Source organism: Xiphophorus maculatus, chromosome 8 (assembly GCF_002775205.1).
Source record: "Xiphophorus maculatus strain JP 163 A chromosome 8, X_maculatus-5.0-male, whole genome shotgun sequence".
NCBI lineage: Eukaryota > Metazoa > Chordata > Actinopteri > Cyprinodontiformes > Poeciliidae > Xiphophorus > Xiphophorus maculatus.
The window spans coordinates 17,714,032-17,733,664 of record NC_036450.1 but is presented as its reverse complement, the minus strand read 5'-3'; the positions used below and the strand labels follow the sequence as shown (position 1 = coordinate 17,733,664).

The 19,633-nt window shown below is 36.9% G+C and overlaps 1 protein-coding gene across 1 annotated transcript in view; it reads left to right on the top strand.

Annotated features, from left to right (window-relative positions):
- hcn1 (hyperpolarization activated cyclic nucleotide gated potassium channel 1) overlaps positions 1-19,633 on the top strand; it is a 76,615-nt gene that overhangs the window by 22,879 nt on the left and 34,103 nt on the right. Inside the window, exon 3 of the mRNA XM_005798632.2 lies at positions 12,293-12,454. Within this exon, the coding sequence (XP_005798689.1) occupies positions 12,293-12,454 (162 nt within the window). The remainder of the gene's footprint in view (positions 1-12,292; positions 12,455-19,633) is intronic.

Genomic DNA, 19,633 nt, shown 5'->3' with positions numbered 1-19,633 from the left:
GAGCCGAATACAAATACATGGCAGTCCTTTTTGAGACATTTTTATTAATGTAAAAATGTAAAAAGCATATATCATGTTTCTTCTACTTTTAAATAATTTTCTACTTTGTGTTGTCATATAAAAAAATATGTCAATAGATGTTTGGGGTTGAAATGTGATAGAATTTGAGAGTCATAGGTTCAAAATACTGCAACAAGGCACTGGAAGTTTTATAATGCTAATATTAGATTCCTGTACTCCTTGATATACAAATTTGCCACCCTCATTGTTTTGCACATGAACATCTCCATAGGTTCCATTTTTCCAAATTAAACAAATGGATGAAAGTTTTCAGCCAGGACTTAGTTTAGAAGCTTCTTTCACTCATCCTTTAGTTTAAAGGTAGCTGCTCCACATTATCCAGCATAATAAGGTCCTGCTCTTTGCATAATTTAGCTTCTGAAATCATACTGTGTTTAGCAGCAACATCTTTCCTTGAAGTTCATTAACTCCCTCCAGAGTTATGAGTTAAAAACAGTCGGTAACAGCAGCTTTGATCTTCTGTCCATCCCCATGGGATATCCCCCTGCAGAGACAAATTTCCCTCTGCTCATTCTTCACAGTACAGTAAGCAGACAGATGACAGATAAATTTGTCTTTTGTGTATCTGGTGGGGTGGGTGAGTGATAGCTGTGAAGATTAGGCTTATCGTTGGCTATTTTTGCTGGCTGGTATGTTACCTTGTTGTTGTAGAAAGTAATTGAGGAAAGGAAGCCTTCTAGCATTTTTTCAAACATATAGACATTAAGCTAGGTATTGTGTGCTTAAACTTTAAGCAAACTATCAAATAAAGAAATACTCCTATTGATATATTTGACGTGCTTTGTTATAAAATGCTTATGATGCTACTGTGAATATTTTAAGTTTGCAATATTGTCTTTAGCGGATGGCAGCTTTCTTAAGAGATGTTGGTGGTAATTTACACCAAACAGCTGAAAATTTGGTTTCATTGCTTGCAAAATGACCAGAGGTAAGCCAGTATTTACCAATGTGAATTAGACAGACAAAACCATGTAATGGCCAGAGTTTTCATCTGGAAAAATATATATATATATTTTTAGAACCTTCATTGTGTTTTTATGACCATTAGCATTTATGACCATTGACAAATCAGAGCCGGACTGATTGACGGATTCGGCATCAGGGGCACGTATTAGTGACTCCTTCAGTAATTACACTGAAGTACCCCCACTCATCCCAGGCATCCTGAAATGATGCCTTGTGCAAATTACTTAATTAGAAACTAGTGAAGCATTTAGATTTCTTCTCCGTTCGCTTCCCGAAGTTAATGTGGCGGTGAATGGATTTAGCGAGGCACCCTTTGTCCTGCTGTCATGACTACAGCTGCTCTCATACAATGTCCCATTGAGAGGCAATATCAGAACAGTTACCTACCGTAAGCGCACACAGATGTGTGTGTGAATGTGTGTGAGGCTGCAGACAGAGAGGAGTATGTGGAAGATCAGCTGTGGTCATGATGCAACAGCTAGACATATGGAGGCTGTTTAATGTGCTGATGCTCTTTTGTGACTTTTGCAGTTTTTTTGCAAAACTAAACTTTTCACTTTTTATAACCACTCACTTCAACACATTTTATTTTGTAGATGTAGAGAAAATAGAGCATAGCTGTAAAGTAGGAGAAAAATGAAAGATGATTGTCGATTTGTTTAGAAATAAACATTTTAAGTGTAGTACCAGATAGCTTCTGTATGTGTAGGTTTCCCCTCTTGGATTTTTTTTTTTTTCTTTACCACAACATTTCCTGTTGTGCTATCATGGGCATTATCATAGGCGGTTGTTGACATCCAACAGAGAGGATCCGCTGGGGCTGCGAGTGTCTCCATCTCCTCTTGCATAAAGCGTCCTCACTTTACATTGAGGCAGAAAGGGTCCATCTTGCTGATGTTTACAAGAGCACAGCAGGTCACCCTGTGCAATCCAGTCAAATCCCTCCTGCTCTCACATGGGCACTAATCTTCAATGACTGCCATCTACAGCACATCTACAACCCACAGAACTACAGCTTACAGAACTACATGTGCTCTCCTTGACTTCCTTTCCTTTTCATTTCCTCTGTCTTTCCTTTTGGCATCTGTTCGCCTTTCTGTCATTTTTTTTCTTGTGTTCCTGAGTTGTACATTTTTTTAGCAAATACACCTTGCTTTTCTCTTTTATGCTGAATCAAATAGCAACTACGCATAATGTCAGTGACTTGAAACCCTCTAATTGGATAATAATTCATTTCTTATTTTTCAGGATCATTGCAGTCCAACATAGTTTACATAGGGGGCAAAGTCCATCTGATATCATGCATCAAAGAACAGTTTTCACCAAACAAAAAGAAAACCTGAAATTTTCCTATTTGTTAAGACACCCACACAGAAAATTTTGACAGAGCTGCAAAACTACAAAATACATCTCAAGGTGTTACAAATCTGCTCTTGAGGCTACCTAAATGTTTTTGGACAATGTATCAACATTTTCAGGACTGGCTCAGTGCCTGGCCTCATCAAAAGGAGAGAGGGGTTAGTTCAGACAACAAATGAAAAAAGCCTTGAACAAGTTTCTGCTGCTAATTTGTAAGTCCAATCAGTGAGCAAAGGGTACCCACTGTGTTGTGCTCACTGTAACTACTGTAAGAAAATATGACTGTATTTGCTTATTAAGTTGATTTGTGATTGGCAGCTTCAATGCTAAAATAAAGGGCTAGTTCTCTATTTGGTTGGTTGTTTCTGACCAGTTCAAAACATTAGATAGTTACGTAATAATTTACAAAAACAATATTATAATTTCAGCTATTTGACGCTGCACAGAGATGACTAAAAACACAGTTACATTTTTTTTAATTCATATTCTAATTGTGAAACACAAAAAAGTCAATTTCCAATGTTGTTGTATACCGTGTTTCCAATTATGCAAGTGATATTTTCTCAGATTTTCTTAAATGGTCAATGCAAATGATGGTCAGTATAATTTTCAAGTCATGAACTACTACAGTATAAATCAAATTTTACTGAACAAAGTTCCCCATGAAAACAGTATTTTTTTCAAAAATAAAAAACTCAAAATGCACTGTTCCAAATTATTATTCACAGTGGATTTTCTAAACATTTTATGGATTATAAAGAACTACAAACGGACATTCTTTGAATGTGCAGCATTAAGTACTAAAATCAAAAGCTCTTTCAATCAAAAACATCTTAACAGACCGAGTTACATGTCAACATAGGACCGCTTCTTTAATATCACCTGCACAATTCTTGCATCCATTGAACTTGTGAGTTTGTGGATAGTTTCTGTTTGAATTTCTTTGCAGGATGTCAGAATACCTTCCAAGAGTTGCTTTGTAAGGGCATTTTAACAGCTGCTCTCTTAATCTAATGAATTTGTCTAACAGAAACCTTCCTCATTATGCCTTTATCTGTACAAACCCATCTTTGTTCTGTATCAGCCACAAATCTCTTCACAGTACGATAACGCTTCAGTTTTCGTTAAATACTTAATGTTTTCATACCTTGTCATACAGTACTACACTATCTGATGATTTTCCTCAGCAGAGATCCTTTCTCTTTCCCATATTGCTTGAAACCTGTGGCCTGTTTAATAATGTGGAACATCCTTCTTAAGTAGATTTCCTTTAATTGAGCTCACCAGACAAACTAATCAACTCAGCTCTCTGAAATCAATTATAGTGATTCAAAGAGCCCTGACACACAATACCGTCTATAAATTTAATAGCACAACAAATTTTTTTATCTTTGACACTTAAATTCAATCAGCATAATAATTTGGAACACGGTGTATGGCTCGGACAACCTTTAAATAATACAAAAACACAAACTAACATACATCAAACCTGGATTTAGTTATTCTACGCTGAATACAAATTGTTTTGTTGGAGGAACTCACTGCCGGCATTGTTGTGGCATTATTTCTACCACTGTACTCATGCTATTTTTCGCTCTGACTCCATTGAGCTTACAAGCATTGTATTGATTGCTTGTGTTTAGAGAGCTGCATGCTCTTGATTTATTTGATCTGAGCTAACGTTAGGTTGCTGCCACTGCTTGATTTACAGGTACAAATCAATAAAACATGCATCCACAAGGATGTTGGATTGTTCCTTTACAGGACAAGCTTCTGTGAGCCTTGAGAGAAACACCAGGAGGATTATGCATAAATCATCAGCATATTATTAATTACAAAGATTAATCTCTACAGATACCCAGAATAGAAGAGGCCCCAGTGTAATGTGTGGGTCATAGTATTTGGGATTACTAATAGAGGATGTGCAATATGCTAAAATAACATTCTAAATCAGCGTTTTCAGCCATAATACGAGTACCCCCTCAAAAGCCACCCATCATGTTCATGCAGACAACATCATAACTGTGAATCCCTTTAGCAGTGTGAGCCTGCTCCCCAGAGGACGTCACTTCTGCCAATGCAATGCGGCTCTGACTGGGAAAAGCGCAGATTAAGCCAGAACACAAGTGTTGAGGTTATCACATTCACACGACGAAAATAGATGCAGACCGGGTGAAACGCCGGGCACAGCAACCAGGCTTGAGGTATAGCGGGGATGTACTTCCTGGAAAAGATCACTGATGCTGACAGACCTAAACACTGGAGAGCAAACTGTGTTTCCGCAAGAAAGTTTTAGTATTCCAATAGATTATTTGCATCCTAAAAAGCATTACAGGCAAAGGCAAAAATACATAAAAATTTACTTTTTAATGCATTTGTTGGTGGCATAGACTATTGTATTAGGTTTCCTTGTCAAGAGGCAACTACTACTCATTTGTAGGTCAGATAGACAGCAGATAAACAAAATCATACCATATAAATAGCTATAAGCAGAGAGCATTTTAAACACATAAACTGCCTGCAACATTGTTTCTGGAATCTGGATATCAAAGAACTGACTTTAAAAGAAAAGCAGCAGAGGGTAACAAACCAATCTGTGTCTGAACCCATTGTTTTTGTGTAAGAAATGTCTTCACTTGAAATTATTACTTCTTATTTTTTCCTTTTTCTGTGGCTCATTAGTGCTGAATCAGATTTTGAAAAGTTGCCTCTGTGAAAAACATATGGATGTTTTTTTTTGTCGCTTTTTTTAAATGTAAAATTAGCAATACAGCCAACCCTTGTGTTGAGATTTTTGGTAATGTTTCCTAATAAAAGCAACAAAACTATTCTAGTTATATAGTCATTAATATTGAACAAATAACTGAGTAACTACTTATTAGTCACCAAACAATTACTTAAAAATAGACTACTAAACAAATTTTGTTCAGCAGGCGATTTTAACTGTTGAAATTGGACATATGGCTTTTATCTGCCTATTTTAATACAATTTGCAACATCTCTATTTAATATGTGCTTTAGTTATTCATTAAAATAAAAAAAATACTTGAGTATGAATATTCATATATGGAATACTGTAAAAATGTAATCTTAAACTACATGCTGAAAGTCTCAAGTTTCCTATCCACTCAAGAATTAATTTTAATTAGATTATCACAAGCAGAAAGTGGTTCATTTATCATTAACTAGTGAATGCAACAATGTATTTAATGTTGTGATACAGATGAAGGTTTACTAATAATGTAGTGAAGAGGTAAAGGTTCAGTAATTGTGAACTCTTGTTAATAATGCCCCTGTTTATCTTAGAGGTCATGAAATAGAGTTCTGCATTCATAACGGAACTGTCTTTATAACATTTAGCTGAGGCTCCTACAAAAAGGTTTCCTGATGCAACATACAATATAGACAAATAACACAATTTCATTGTATTGCATAACTTGCCAGTTTTACTGGTTCTATTAAAAAATGGGCTAAGCCACTGTTTTAAATTCAAAAACTGCATCGTCAGTGGGAAATTATTTAAATTTTTCTTTTGATGGATTTTTTTTTTTTGGGGTCTACTTGTCTTTTTTTTTTTTTTTTTTTTAAGTGAAATGACATGAAAGTAGGAACACATGCAGGAAAGGTCAGCAGGCCAGGACTTGAATCTGTGGCAGCTGTATGGAGGACTGAGAACTTTGTGGCGCCACCGCCGCGCCTGGAAATTATTTTTCCAATTAAAACAAAAATAGGTAAAAAGCTTATTGGGTAATTATGTTTTTACCTAAAGACAAGTCCAAAATTAACTGTGTAATACATTATGTCCATCATAATTATTGAATAGTAAACTAACTGCTCTCGAAAAAAAAAATATTAAGTAGTAAGTAACATAACTACTACTCAATAATTGGATTTTAAGCTGACAGTTGTTCATTATTAGCAGATAAGCAACTATACATCTACTAAAGAGAACCTAATAGCCTTGGAAATAATTAACAGTATATAGGGCACTTAACAAAATGTGTTTAGTAATTCACCATTTACAAATAGTTTCCCAGCAGTTAGTCATGTTAGCCTAGACATGGAAACGAATGAATGAATCTGTGATTATTTGTTTTGAATTATCTTTATTGATGATCTATTTTAATGATAAGTTGATTTAGTTTATTCGACACTTTTCTAATCACCAACCACTCAAAATGCCTCACAATAGATAATTACTTTCCCAGCTGATAGGTATTTTGTTTACCTAAATACAAAGAAAGAACCACAGACAACGTTTATGAGTTTTCAACCAAGCTTCTGCAGAAGGAGAAAACATAGCAAACCACTTCTTCAAGGTGTTTACCATGCGTTCTGACTCTCTGCAGCAGAGCCTGTCTTGTTATAAAGCAGGAGAAAGAAGGGAGTCGAGAGTGAAATGTGGGAGAGTGATGAATCAAAGAATGGCTATTCTGAAACAAGGAAGAACACATAAACTAACACACAGGCCCTTTAAGGAGGATCCCTAGATTAGAAAGCAGCTGCAGCTTCAAGGTTTAGGGAAAAGGCAAAGTTTGTCTTTCACATGGTTTAACAGATTCTTCCTCCCTGGGGGTGTGAATACTAAACCTTTAAATGAAAAACAAACTAACTACTTATGTAAGAATGATAACAAAACATAATTATTCTATCACCAGCCGCTCTCACTCATATGTAGACAACTTATAGCTCCAGCGGTTAACCCAGCATATAAAGGGTTAACTGCCTTGCCCAGGGGCACCTGCTCAGAGGAAGCTGGAATCAAACCTACATTTTACACAGGAAAATAAGTAAGTCTGATTAAGTACATGCATTTTTGAAATTATTTTCAATAGACATTCATTCCTCTTCTTCTGCTTGCATTAGTTGCTGTTTAATTACGCTTGTGTGTTACAGATTCATATTGACATTACTGGAAGACTTCTCCTGTCCTTTCTGTGAGCTCTAGTTTATCCTAAGATGTACAATAACAAATCAGGACACTGGAGAGGCTTCCAGAGCATACAGTATGCTGCCTGAAGTAATGCCAGCTCTGTTTATGTCTATTTCTTGCTGAACTATACTTGCATCACTATCGCACTGCAGTCACATGAGTCATAATTACTTACCAGAAACTGCTTGACCTTGAAGGACAGAAGGATTTTATGTTGATGCCTCTTCATAAATTGAAGGTTTTTTTTCTATTCATATAAAAACGCTTTGCAGAAAATGCCTTATCTACTACATTTCATAAAAATCCAGTTTTATGTGATTTAAAAAAAAACAAAAACAAATCTATGTTCAGATGTGCTCTTGTAATTAAGTAAAACCAAGAGACTTCCAAAGAGAGATTTACAAGATGATGCTAAGCAGGAGACTTGCAGATTTTCTTGGAAGCATTTTGTCATCCCTCAATGTAATAGCCAGTGGTGGATTTAATCCCATCAAATTAGTCCCATGCTAATCCTCACTAACCTCAGAAAGAGGTCACTCATGTTCATTTTAAAGATGCATAAAGGCTACTTTGTAATTGCACATTCAGAACCAACTGGTTGTTGACAAGCAAAACTCTGGCATGCTATTTATTTATTTATTTATTTTATTTTCTTGTGCATAATAATTTGTAAAGGTCAAGCTGACAGAATGCAGTTATCAAATAAAAAAAGAAAACAAAATGTAGGAAAATTAATTTCCAATCACATGAGTTAATTGACATATTAAAAAAACTTCTAATATCGTATTTTTAATGTCACTTATGAAGGAGGAAGGTTTGGACATCTTATTGGTCAGGTTCAGATACATTTGTTCTTGTCTTGTTCTCCAAGTGCTTTGCTTTGCTGGCTGGACATGACCCATGACCAGCATGTGACTTTGTTTAACTATCATATCACATCTTGGCTGTTTGTCTCTGCAGTATTAGAGGATTATGTTGACCAATAGCTCTGTCCCCAGAGAAATGTAAGCTTAATGCACTTAATTCTAAGCCAACATTTTGCCATACATGCCAGCTGCAGACGCTGATGGTGCTTTTGGCTCTCTGTTACAGCTACCTTTGCAGATGATTTAAGCTTCTTAGCTTGACAATAATTGACAGCTTTTTGTGTCTGCTGTGAGTTATTGCCAACACAACCAGCCATTTATATGAAACATTGTTGCAAGTTATCGTTTAGGCTTTATTTGTAACAAAGCGACTTCTGTTCTGCAGCTGCAACTCTTGCTATGTGCACAACTACAGCCTCTAACTTGTTCATGTTTCATTTTGTTATATTGTCTTTTTCAGTTTCAGCTGAGGCGTTTAAAGGGTTTCTTGCGTGTGCGGCTCATTTAAGTCGCTCCACTGCATGTCAATGAGATCAAGACCTGGGCTTTGAGTCAGCCCAGGACTTTCAGTGTCTTAACGCTCAATCAATCCAGTTGTGGAGATTTGCTGACCCCAAGGTGCCACTCTTTACTGCCGTTGTTGGACAGTGATCTTTGGAAATTATCTTCTGCTCTCTAATACACTTCCCAACTCTGTGTGTGTGTGTTTGTGTGCAAGATGAGACATCCAGCATAGTTCCAGTTTTCAATATTTTACTTACTTGCCATTTTCAGGCCAACATATGTCTGCCTTACTCAAGTGACACATATTCCTGTCTCTCTCACATCAAGATGGTTAGAGAAATAGGTTCACTGTGATCTTCTATTCATATCCAGTGACAGCTTAGTGATTAAAGATACATTTTTATTTTGAGCCCTTTTAAACTTGTTCAGGTCAGTTATATAACATTGATGAGGTTTTTTTCCCCTAAAGTGAACGACAGTGCCCATCTTAGATGGTTTAATTTTTTAAATATGTTTGTGTGAAATTATTTAGCTACTGCATACTGTTACCGGTGAAGTAAATAAATGAAGATGATGCAATATTTTTGCTAGATTCACAGTTGAGGAAGTTAAAAATCAGACTTAATTTTAGAGTGTTGGTTTTACTTTTTCCAGGAGCGTTTCTCAAGCAAAGACTGCCTTCTCGTAGTCTCAGCTGTACAGTCTGGTGAGATTGGGGATCCCCCATTGCCATGGGGGATCGGTGGCTGGTTAGTCACTGCATTATCATTTTCCTTTAAGGGTTATGAATTTGAGTTGGCTCACATGAAGCCCTGACATCTGATAGATGTTTAATGTCAATTGTTCTGAGTTTGCGTTTGCTTACTGTGGTGATGTTCTTGTCTTTTTTTGAAATCCAAAAAATAAACACCAACTTAAACTTTGATGACATAATAAGCTGTTCTTTCTGCCATGCTGCTTGCTAAGGAGCACATGTCTGCTGGCATTCAGCTCCCTGACGAAGAGAGAAAGAAGCAGTTTGAACACAAGAGAGGGATTCTTACTCGCTTCTGCTTTGTTTTGTGTAATTACCCAAAAGGAAATAAGAAACATTTTATGGCACTGAATGTATTTTTAAAAATACAAAATGCAAAACAGAGAAGGTCATCATTTATCAATAATAAGAATTTTTACGTATTTTGACGATGACAAATTCTAATTGATATGATCTGAAAATTCAAAAAATGGAAAGTTTTCTCAAAATTGTTAATGTTACGATTAACTCAACTTCCTCATGAGAGCATCAATAAAAATCAATACATTTGAAAATATAACTAAATGCAGGTTCTGTGCAGAGCTTAGTGATGAGGTATGTAATTGTATGTCCTTTTTTGTAATCATATTACCGGTACTGTTATCATTATCACAAAGATAGCACAAAATATTATGATGATATATGATGTCTGTATAGAGATATATGCTGCAAAATTAACTCAGTAACTCACAGGGCTTCTGTGGGCACTGGCAGCATATCAATAACACTGCATATTGTGTCCATTCATATGAAATTTTAATTGCCTTGATTATTGTGAGTTTTTTCAATATTTTAGGAAAACTGGACATTCTACTTACCTTTACGTCAGTTTTGGTATATTTTCAAATATTTACTTCACAATGACCTAGTCATCTGAAAGTAGCAATTATTAATGACTCTGCTTCTTCCCCGTCTGGCCTTTGGAACGCAGCACAAGTCAAAGGTCGTAGAAACTTTCCAGTGAAGTCAGACAGTCGCTGGGACTTTGGGAAACCTTGTCCCAACCTTCATCGAGTTTCATCAATTCTTGTTGTGCTTTTTGTGTATCCACAAAGGGGAATGAGCCGGCAAGGCATTAGCTTTGAATGTTGTGTTATCCCCTTATGTCACACTATTCTAATTAATCTAAACAGAACCTCAGCCGAGTCAGTGATATGTGTTCTAAATTGGGTGTGAGGAGAAGATGTTAGGTGCACTGAGACAGCCACCCTGTAAGCCGGTGGCTAATTTTAGCCTTTCAGGGCAGTGCACTGTGTCTCCCTGTGGATGAGTTGAACCACAGAGGGATCTGAGCGCCAGCTCAGGCCCTGCCTCTCCTTTCTGTTCTATGTGTGGACATTGTTCTTCGTGCCGTGTGGGGTTACAGGCCAGTCACAATAGATGGAGGTGGGGAACTGTGGATTCAAAGAGCTTTTAAAACACCTGGGCTTTGGTCAAGCAGATTTTTGAACATAAACAAAAAGTGGCTCAGATCATAGACTACTAACAACGTGGGGTCCACTTTTAAGAACTTTGTTTATGAGGGGTAAGAAAAAAAGAAAATCACTATTCAAATGTAGGAAAAAAGATGTACCTACCAAACAAACCAGAAAAGAAAAAAAGCTTTGCAGAACTTGCACATGTCTTTCTAATAGAAACAAGTTGTATAAAATAACAAAACTATAATTAACTTATCCTCAGCATTTTCAGCTATTTCAGCCTCCATAGCATCATCAATACATCCTCTATGTTTCAATTACTCCTTTTCTAAAAAAATGATCATACTGTTTAATATCCTCCACATTTGACACAGATTGTAACTCCACTTGCCAACAATGCAGGTCTTGATAGTATGTGTCGGTACCATCAACATTTGTGCAGAGCTGTCAAAGCAGTAACCACATTGCATAAAATGGTGAATTACTTGAAGTCCATCAACTACTTCAGATTTAAACTTTAATAAGCTTAAACAGAAGTTTTTATTTAAAAAAAAAATCTTCACAATCATTTAATGATGTGGCCAATCAATTGAAACTCAGTTCTTACAAATAAAATGGTGATTTCATGGAATATGGAAAGCCATTAGTTTTAAATAGATCATAATTGCCTGAAATCACATGCTTTAAGTTGAAAAATTATGCAGGTTTATTATGCAAAACGGACCAATCAGCTGCCATATTTCCCCTAATTTAAGCTTTCTGTTTAAGGAAAAATTGAGCCTCAGCATAAAGAAGATTGTGACCTAACTAACCTGGAAGTAAGTAATTGGTTTCTCATGCTAATGATGATTTCCTATGCTAATGAGAAGCTCTGAAGAAGCGCCGTGGTCACCCAGGCGCGAGTCGATTCACCTCGGCTTGATCTGATGTAAATGACACAGCTTCCCTCCACAGATTTGCTACTTCACGCCGCTGATAACTTTTTGTTCTGAAAACTTTCGGGCTGAGATTAAACGGAAACGCCAGCTGTAGAAGTCGACTCCTGCTTATGCCGGTGAAACACACGAGCCGACTAATTACTCTACAGCCATGCGTTCTCTTCATCATCCAACTCATTTACGCTGTGTTACCTGCTGTCCTCTGCGCTGGATGTGTGTTTCCTCGACGGCTCTGTTTGCTTTGGAAAGCAGCCATGTTGAATTATGTACAGCCCAATTTCTGCAAGTGCAGATACACACATACATCCCTTAAGCAGCCAAATTTATCAGCTTAAAAAGGGGCTTACTACTTAAAATCTTTTTGAATATAACACCAGTTGTATATATAAATGTCCAGACTATAATGTTTGTTTGTCTCTGCTTTTGTCTTCCAGATTTTCCATATGACCTATGATCTGGCTAGTGCAGTGGTAAGAATATTTAATTTGATAGGGATGATGCTGCTTCTGTGTCACTGGGATGGCTGTCTCCAGTATCTGGTGCCTCTCCTCCAAGACTTTCCCCCTGACTGCTGGGTGTCCCTAAATGGTATGGTTGTAAGTATTACACATTCTTCTTCTTTCATGCATAAAGCCATAATATGTCAGCAGCTGTTGCTTCCTACATCTCTTACTTGTGGTTTGAAAACAATTGTCATTTGCAACAAGCATGTTTCACATTTCTACCCAGCACAATTTTAGCAGAATTATATGTTGCTGTTAATATTAAATTTATAGTTTTTTTTAAGTTTCTTATTTGACTCAATATTTAATGTTACAATTCAAATCAACTTTGTAATTCACAAGATAAAATAAATTGTACACAAAAGTCATGCATGGCTTTTAATGAATTTTTTTTGTGTTTTATTTCTGAACTTTCCCTTCAATATACAGTACATCGACTTACAACACTATTTACTTTTTCATATTGTATCATTTTGCCAGCACAGTGTTGTTTATATTTTGTTGGGATTTAATAGAGTCCAAGTTTGAAAGTCAAAGTTCTCAAATTCTCATTTGCATCTAGGTCTGAACTACGACTGGATTACTCTGAGGCATAAAAATACCTGAAGCCAAACATTGCAGGTCTAGCTTTATGAGGATGTCTGAAATGATTACTTGGATTAATCATGATGAATCAATGATTAAAATAATCTAACAAATTAAAAATAAAAAAAATCAGCCAATTCAGTAAACAATTAATCATTAACGGGAGTTGACAGACTCTAAAACATGCCATTTATTGAGTGTAATGGTTTCACATGAAATTAAATGCCTCAAAAGGAGTGACATCTCTCTTCAAAATGTTATTTTTTTTAAAAAAAATAAATGCTGTAAGCTGTTTGATTAAAATGAAGTGTTAAGTATATCATGCATATAATGCACCCGACTGTACCAGGGAAAAGATTATCAGCTACTCAGGCCCATGTAAAAAACGGAGAAAAAAAAAAGAAACGCATCCATTTTACTGTAATGCTGAAAATCTTTTTTCTTTTTTTTTAAGAATATAGTTAAGTATAATGAGAAGTTATGTTTAATTCTGTGCTCCTGTTAGCTGGAAATCCAGCAAACACAGGGGGACCATTCTGCTGGTTGAGCTGTCTGTTCTTTTTAGCTCGTGTCTGTCTTCTCAGCTCCTCCCTGGTTTGTTTTTCTGTGCAATCAAAATTGCCTGTTGATGTGGAAGGGGTATGCAGTTTATCATTACACTGCATTCATAATGTGGCATATAGGACATTCAGCTTCCCTGTGCTGGTGCATTTATTAGACTGGAATAATTTAACATATAGTTGTATCCAATGCAACACAATGGTGTGGAAAATAGAGGAATACAGCTTAATCATTGCACTGACTTCACTCCTTGTGCGCAGCGTATTTGGTTTACATACACTGGCATAAGCTGTTGCAAAAAAGACATCTTAAGGCTTAAATCATTTTGCATTCTTTTTTTTTAACTGTCTTTGGTCTTGAATGTTTAACAATATGCAATGCCTTCCATCATGGACTGAAAGGATAACATGAGTTATAAAACAGGGAATAAGACAGCAGAATTATGTTGTTACCAGCATCGACATGACTGCTTTTTGGCACATGCCAAGCTGTCGGTAAAGGATTTGTACATAGAAAATGTAAGGAGTGGCTGTTTATAGCAGCATTGCTTTGTTTGAGGCATCCTTCCTTTCACATTGAACTATAAGAATGAATCCTGGGAGTCTGCAGTGACCTGGCATCCCTGACATTTTAATTAAGAGCACAGTTTCTTTCATATATGGTTTGCACAGGTCTGAAACAGTTCTGAATTTCATAGATGTGTCATACTTTTAGGTATTTCAGATCCACATCAGCTTGTTTTAAAAAAAAAAATTCCTATTTTGCTATCCATCAAACATCACTTTTGTGCAGCAAAAACAAACTTCTGTTTTCAAACATTAGCCAATATAATAATGTAAAGAAAGATGGACTGTAACTTGCATTGTGCTCACCATAATTTTCTGATGGAGTATACAGCAATACAGTATCAATCAAAACTCAAGTCTCCCAAATTTAAAAAACTTCATAGTTGGGAAAAGACTACAAACTGGCACACTGTGGGATGAGTTTATACTTATACTTGGTAAATGAACACAATGTGACCTCAAAATATCCTCTCTTCATGGGATTTATTCATAAATTAATGCCGAATATTTAAAATGTTTTAGTCTTATTGCTGTTCCTGATACACTTCTTATTTCATTTATAGTTTTATTCTGCGTAATCCACATAAGCAGTGTTTAGCACCAAAACATAATGCTTGTCAAAATTTTTGTTTTTGTGTGCCTCATTTAGAATCTCAACTGTTTCAAGTTCCACTTTTTTCTGCATGTAGACATGCTTTTAAATCATGCAGAAAGGATATACTTACTTTTAAGTGTATATTAAAATAGAATGGTTCCCAGTATACTCTCATGTACACCAAGTTCCCTGTTGATTTATAAAAGAAATGTGCCTAAATGTTATGTAAAAGGTTCAAATGTCCTGGATCTATTTGTGTGTATGATCAAACACTTCTGTAGTAGAAAATCAGTGTAAGTCGTGTGTGTGTTTCGGATGGTTTGTCAGTCATGAAAAAGTGTCAAGTCTAGGTGTTACTTTGGCTGAGAATTAGTTTCACTACAGTGTAGAAATGGGAGTTGACTTGAAAACGCATCTTTTTTACATAACCGTTGTTTTTATTTAGCCTCCCTCCTCTTGGGCATCCTCTTCCCTCCTCAGTATTATTTCCTCCTCACTGTCTCTGCCTTAAGTTGGGGGTCAAGCATTGCTGCTCCTCTTGGAGCAACATGATTGTGCAGAAGTGTGTACATGCCTCCTGGGTCACTCTGCTTGTAAATGTTCGCCTATGGAAGTCTTCTGCCGTCTCATCTCCTTCTATGTGATAAACATTTTTGTGCTCCACACGCATGCTGGCCGCTCTGAGGCTTTGGGCTCGAGGTGCAAATGTCAGCTCTGCTCAGCGTCACGGTTCTATTTCCCACTCTTATCTTTACTTTGAGGCAATGAGTTGCCTAAGCAAGCTCACTACCAGCTTGCATGTGTTACTCATGCAAACAGATGGAACAAACAGATCCTTCTCTGTTTGCACCCAAAGACTTTGGACTGATCTAATTTCCCACATGAATGCTACAAATCGTCCTCGCTAATGGTCCACAAACTGGGAGATGAATTTTCCTCTTTGACATTTACTTTGATTTACAACCGTTTGGTTGTAAGTGTATTTCTAATCTTAAAGCGCAGTGATGAACAGCTTCTGTATTTGTGCTGCAGGTTGTTGCCCTTGCTCAGTATGAGTTCGACACATTCGTCTTCTTGTATGCAAATCAGTGTAAAATGAACTCATGTAAAAGGCTAATTTGATGCCCCCTGTGTGGCAGGATTATTTTCCCCGCAAACAACGCTATGCTCAAAGCTTCAGAGTGCAGGAGTGTTTTGAAACAAAGAGGGCACAAATGTTTGCTGGAGGCATGGGTGACCTAAATCATTAAATCCAACTATTTAAATTCTCTTTTCATAAGGCTGTACACCCGTAAATTAATTTGCATGAAGAAACAAAAAAACAACGATGTCCCCTGGCCCTTAAATCTGTCAGGTTTCAAAAGACATCGACTTTGTGCCTTGATGCTCACGCTCCGCATGTCAGTGTCCATGACAGAACATCGTACATCTAATTTACAGTTAAGACCATATATTTACATACACTGTGTCAAAAGTACAACAACAATAACTGTTTTTCCTCTTTGTCTGACAAGAAATCAGTCTAAACATTTTCTTCTTTCAAAGTCATTTAGAATGATTAAAATGATTTCTATTTCCTAATTCAAATTCTGAAGTTTACATACATTTACTTTACATTTTGTAGAACTGTTATTTAAGCTTGAATGTTGGGTCAAACGTTTTGGGTTTCCTTTTACAAGGTCGCCACGATAGTTTGCTGATTTTTTTTTTTTTTTTGACCCACTTGTTCAGGCAGAACTGACGTGACTGAGTCGGGTTTGTATGTTTCCTTGCCAACAGACTTTCTGAAACTCAGTTCAGAGCTTTGCACCCACTCCAGAATATTGACTTTGTTGTCTGTGAGCCACTTTGTAGCTAACATGACAGTATATTTATGGATATTGCACACTTGAAAGATCCACGTGTACCCAAGCTTTACATCTAGGCTGTTGTTGTTTCATTATGTCCACATAATATTCCTTTCCACATCATCATATCTGTTTTGTGAAGTGTACCCTGTAGTTTGCATGCATGTTTTGGTTCTCTCTGGGTACTCTGAATTCCTCTCACAGTCCAATATCATATCTGTGATGCTAATCGTTGGATCTAAATTGCAAGTTTGTGCATGCTTGCTGTTCTTGTGTATCTGTGTTGTCCTGTGATGGATTGATGATCTATCCTTACTCCTTCATTCACATTTCTTTTAATTACTATTTGCATATTAGGCTGGAGGATGCAGGGAAAAGAAATGAAGTACTAATAAAGTTTTTAACATTTTTTAAATTTTACCTATTTTGATTAACTGGAATCGTAAAGCAGGAAATATATTGTGTGGAGAGAAATTATAAAAAGTTTAAATTAGAATCTGAAAGTAGGTGCCAAAGAAACACAGATCTATCATTTTTTTGTAATTTCTTAGTTTTTATTTCTACAATAATTGGGGATCAACTGAGGTAAACTGAGGTAAAATTCATAATAAGCCAATCATTTTTGTTAGGCTTGTGCTCATGAGCAGCTGGCGTGGTGTCACAGACTCTGATGTGAGCAGATTGTGGAATCTCTTCCCCGTGGATCTTTGCTGAAGTAATAGCCTGTGTGCTGACTGTGCCCTGGCAAATCCAAAGTGATAAGTCGCGCCCACGTGTGGGATCCTTCTTCTCACAATGTCACAATGCATTAGCGTACATGGGCTAAATATCTTCACATCTCTCTCCCTCTACCCTGTTTTCTGTTGTTTTTATTTGGCTTATTTCAGGTATAAATACCTGATGTAATTCAGTGATTTTCGCCTCAATGTTTTTCCAAATACAGTGTCTGTATCGTTTTATCCCGATGAGTTCAAATTCACCATATTTATTTATTCTTGTAGTTGGCTTGTACTTGGTTCCCAGCTGGGGCTAGAAGAGTGAGGAGAGCAGATACTGCTGAGTGTTGCAGTACAGGCTGTGTGCCTGTTATCTTTCTGACTAATGGCCTGAGAGTACCTTCTTACTCTTTAGAGGCTGCATTTACTTAATCACCAGACAAGATAATGCCGCTGTCACTGTGCTGACTCTGTCAGGGGGTGATGGGCCGTTCTATTTGTTTGCATGTGGACATGTGTTTAGGAGCATGTGTGTTATTCAAATATGCTATATTGAGATATAGTCAACTAAGTTCCAGACAGCTGAATATTTGTGTGTAAGTGTAGAGACGGGCAGAAACAGTAGGTAGACACACACCCCAGCTCACGCCCACACATGCACTTACTGAAATCCACGAAGGCCCAGCTAGCCATGCATAACCATCCGTCAGTGACCCCTCTTGACTTTTTTTTTGCAAGATCACCCATTTGATTTTCCCTCCAACCTCATGAATGACTCACTTCCAGCAGCCAAACTCAGTCCTGAGTTTATGAATTAATCTGACATTTTTCTTTCCTTCTGTTACTTTCCCCTCAAATTTAATTCTGGTTTCACTGCCCATTGACTTTTCTATTTTTATTTGTACAAATAGCTCTAAAGTTGGAGTAAAATGATGCATGGTTTGTAACAGTTTTCTCAAATGAAAATGTTTTCTTTTTTGGTTCTTTTTTTTGTGCAGTCTGGGTTAATACTCCTTTACAACTGCAATAAGTTTAGCGGATGTTGCAATCTGTTTAGAGACTGAAGTTTGTGCCCATTCTCCTTTATAAAATAAACAAAAACATCCATGGACACCACCGTTTATACATCTTGCCACAGCTATTGCATTATATTGTCCTACCAGAATGCAAATCCATATCATGATGTTGCTAACGCATTTCTCATGCCATGTTCATGAAGATGTGCTTTGCTACCTTTCCTCTACACACTCAGTACTTTTCTCGCTCTTTTCCTTTACATGGTTTATAGCAGGTTTCTATAAACCACCCGAGCTGTGGATCTGTGCAGCTCCTCCAGGGCTGCAAGGGCCATTTTGGATCATTCTCCAATAACGGTTCTGCTTGTCGCGTTTTTAGCAGTTGTGCCCCCCATATTATATTTTCAGATAATGGACCAAACAGTGCTGTGAGATTTCAAAGCTTCAGATATTATTTCATAACCTAACTCTGCTTTCATCATACTTTGGCAAGTATTTTGTGTTGTTTTTGCCCTTTAGGAGTTATTACTGGTCTGTCCTCATTAGTTTGCTTACTAATGTCCTTCAAGAAACCAATACTAGATTCACAGAGTAGCTGTATTTTTCCAAAGACCAAATTAAATAGGTTGCCTTCAAAGACAATTGTTATAATGGATTCTACACAGGGGTATTTTTCAGGTAAACACGGATGTTTTTTGCCCTTCAAAAACAATGTTATAAGAGGACAGACTGTGTTCTTTGTAGCAGTGTACTGCATCCTGTTAGCCTCATAGTTATTCATCAGTATCAACAACAACCAACGCCTCTGGGTGACACTCAACACTGGGGCGATGGTGAATCAGCAACTGCCTGCCGGTCACATAACCAGCTACATCTTGTGTAAGGCAACTGGAGGAGACTAGATTGTGACTAATGAAACAAAATCCTGGCAGGCTGTTAGATGCAGAAGCACACTGGTAAACACATGGCACTGTTAAATTACAGAAACTTTGTAGCAGCTGATACTTAAATTATGGAATGGAAAGGGATTTGTTTTGGGTATGACGTCCGTAGTGCTCTACAGACATCCCGAAAGATAAATACAGTGTGTCTGATGTCAGTAGATAAAAAAAGACACAGGAAGTGACAGAATCGTTGAATGTAAAGGGCTTATGTATGAAGCTGCAGAATATGCTCTAGCAAAAGATTATTTTGGAGTAATAACTTATCTGTCCCTAAAAGCATCCACACAGAGAAACAAAAAGAAAGTACCAGTCTGGAAAATTATTGCACTTTATTATTTTAGACAGTTTAAATATAAACGGACCCCATATGAGAGTCTGCAAGGTAAACGAGGTTTAAAAAGTTATGGTTTTAAAAGTAATGCAAAAACAATTCCCTCATATA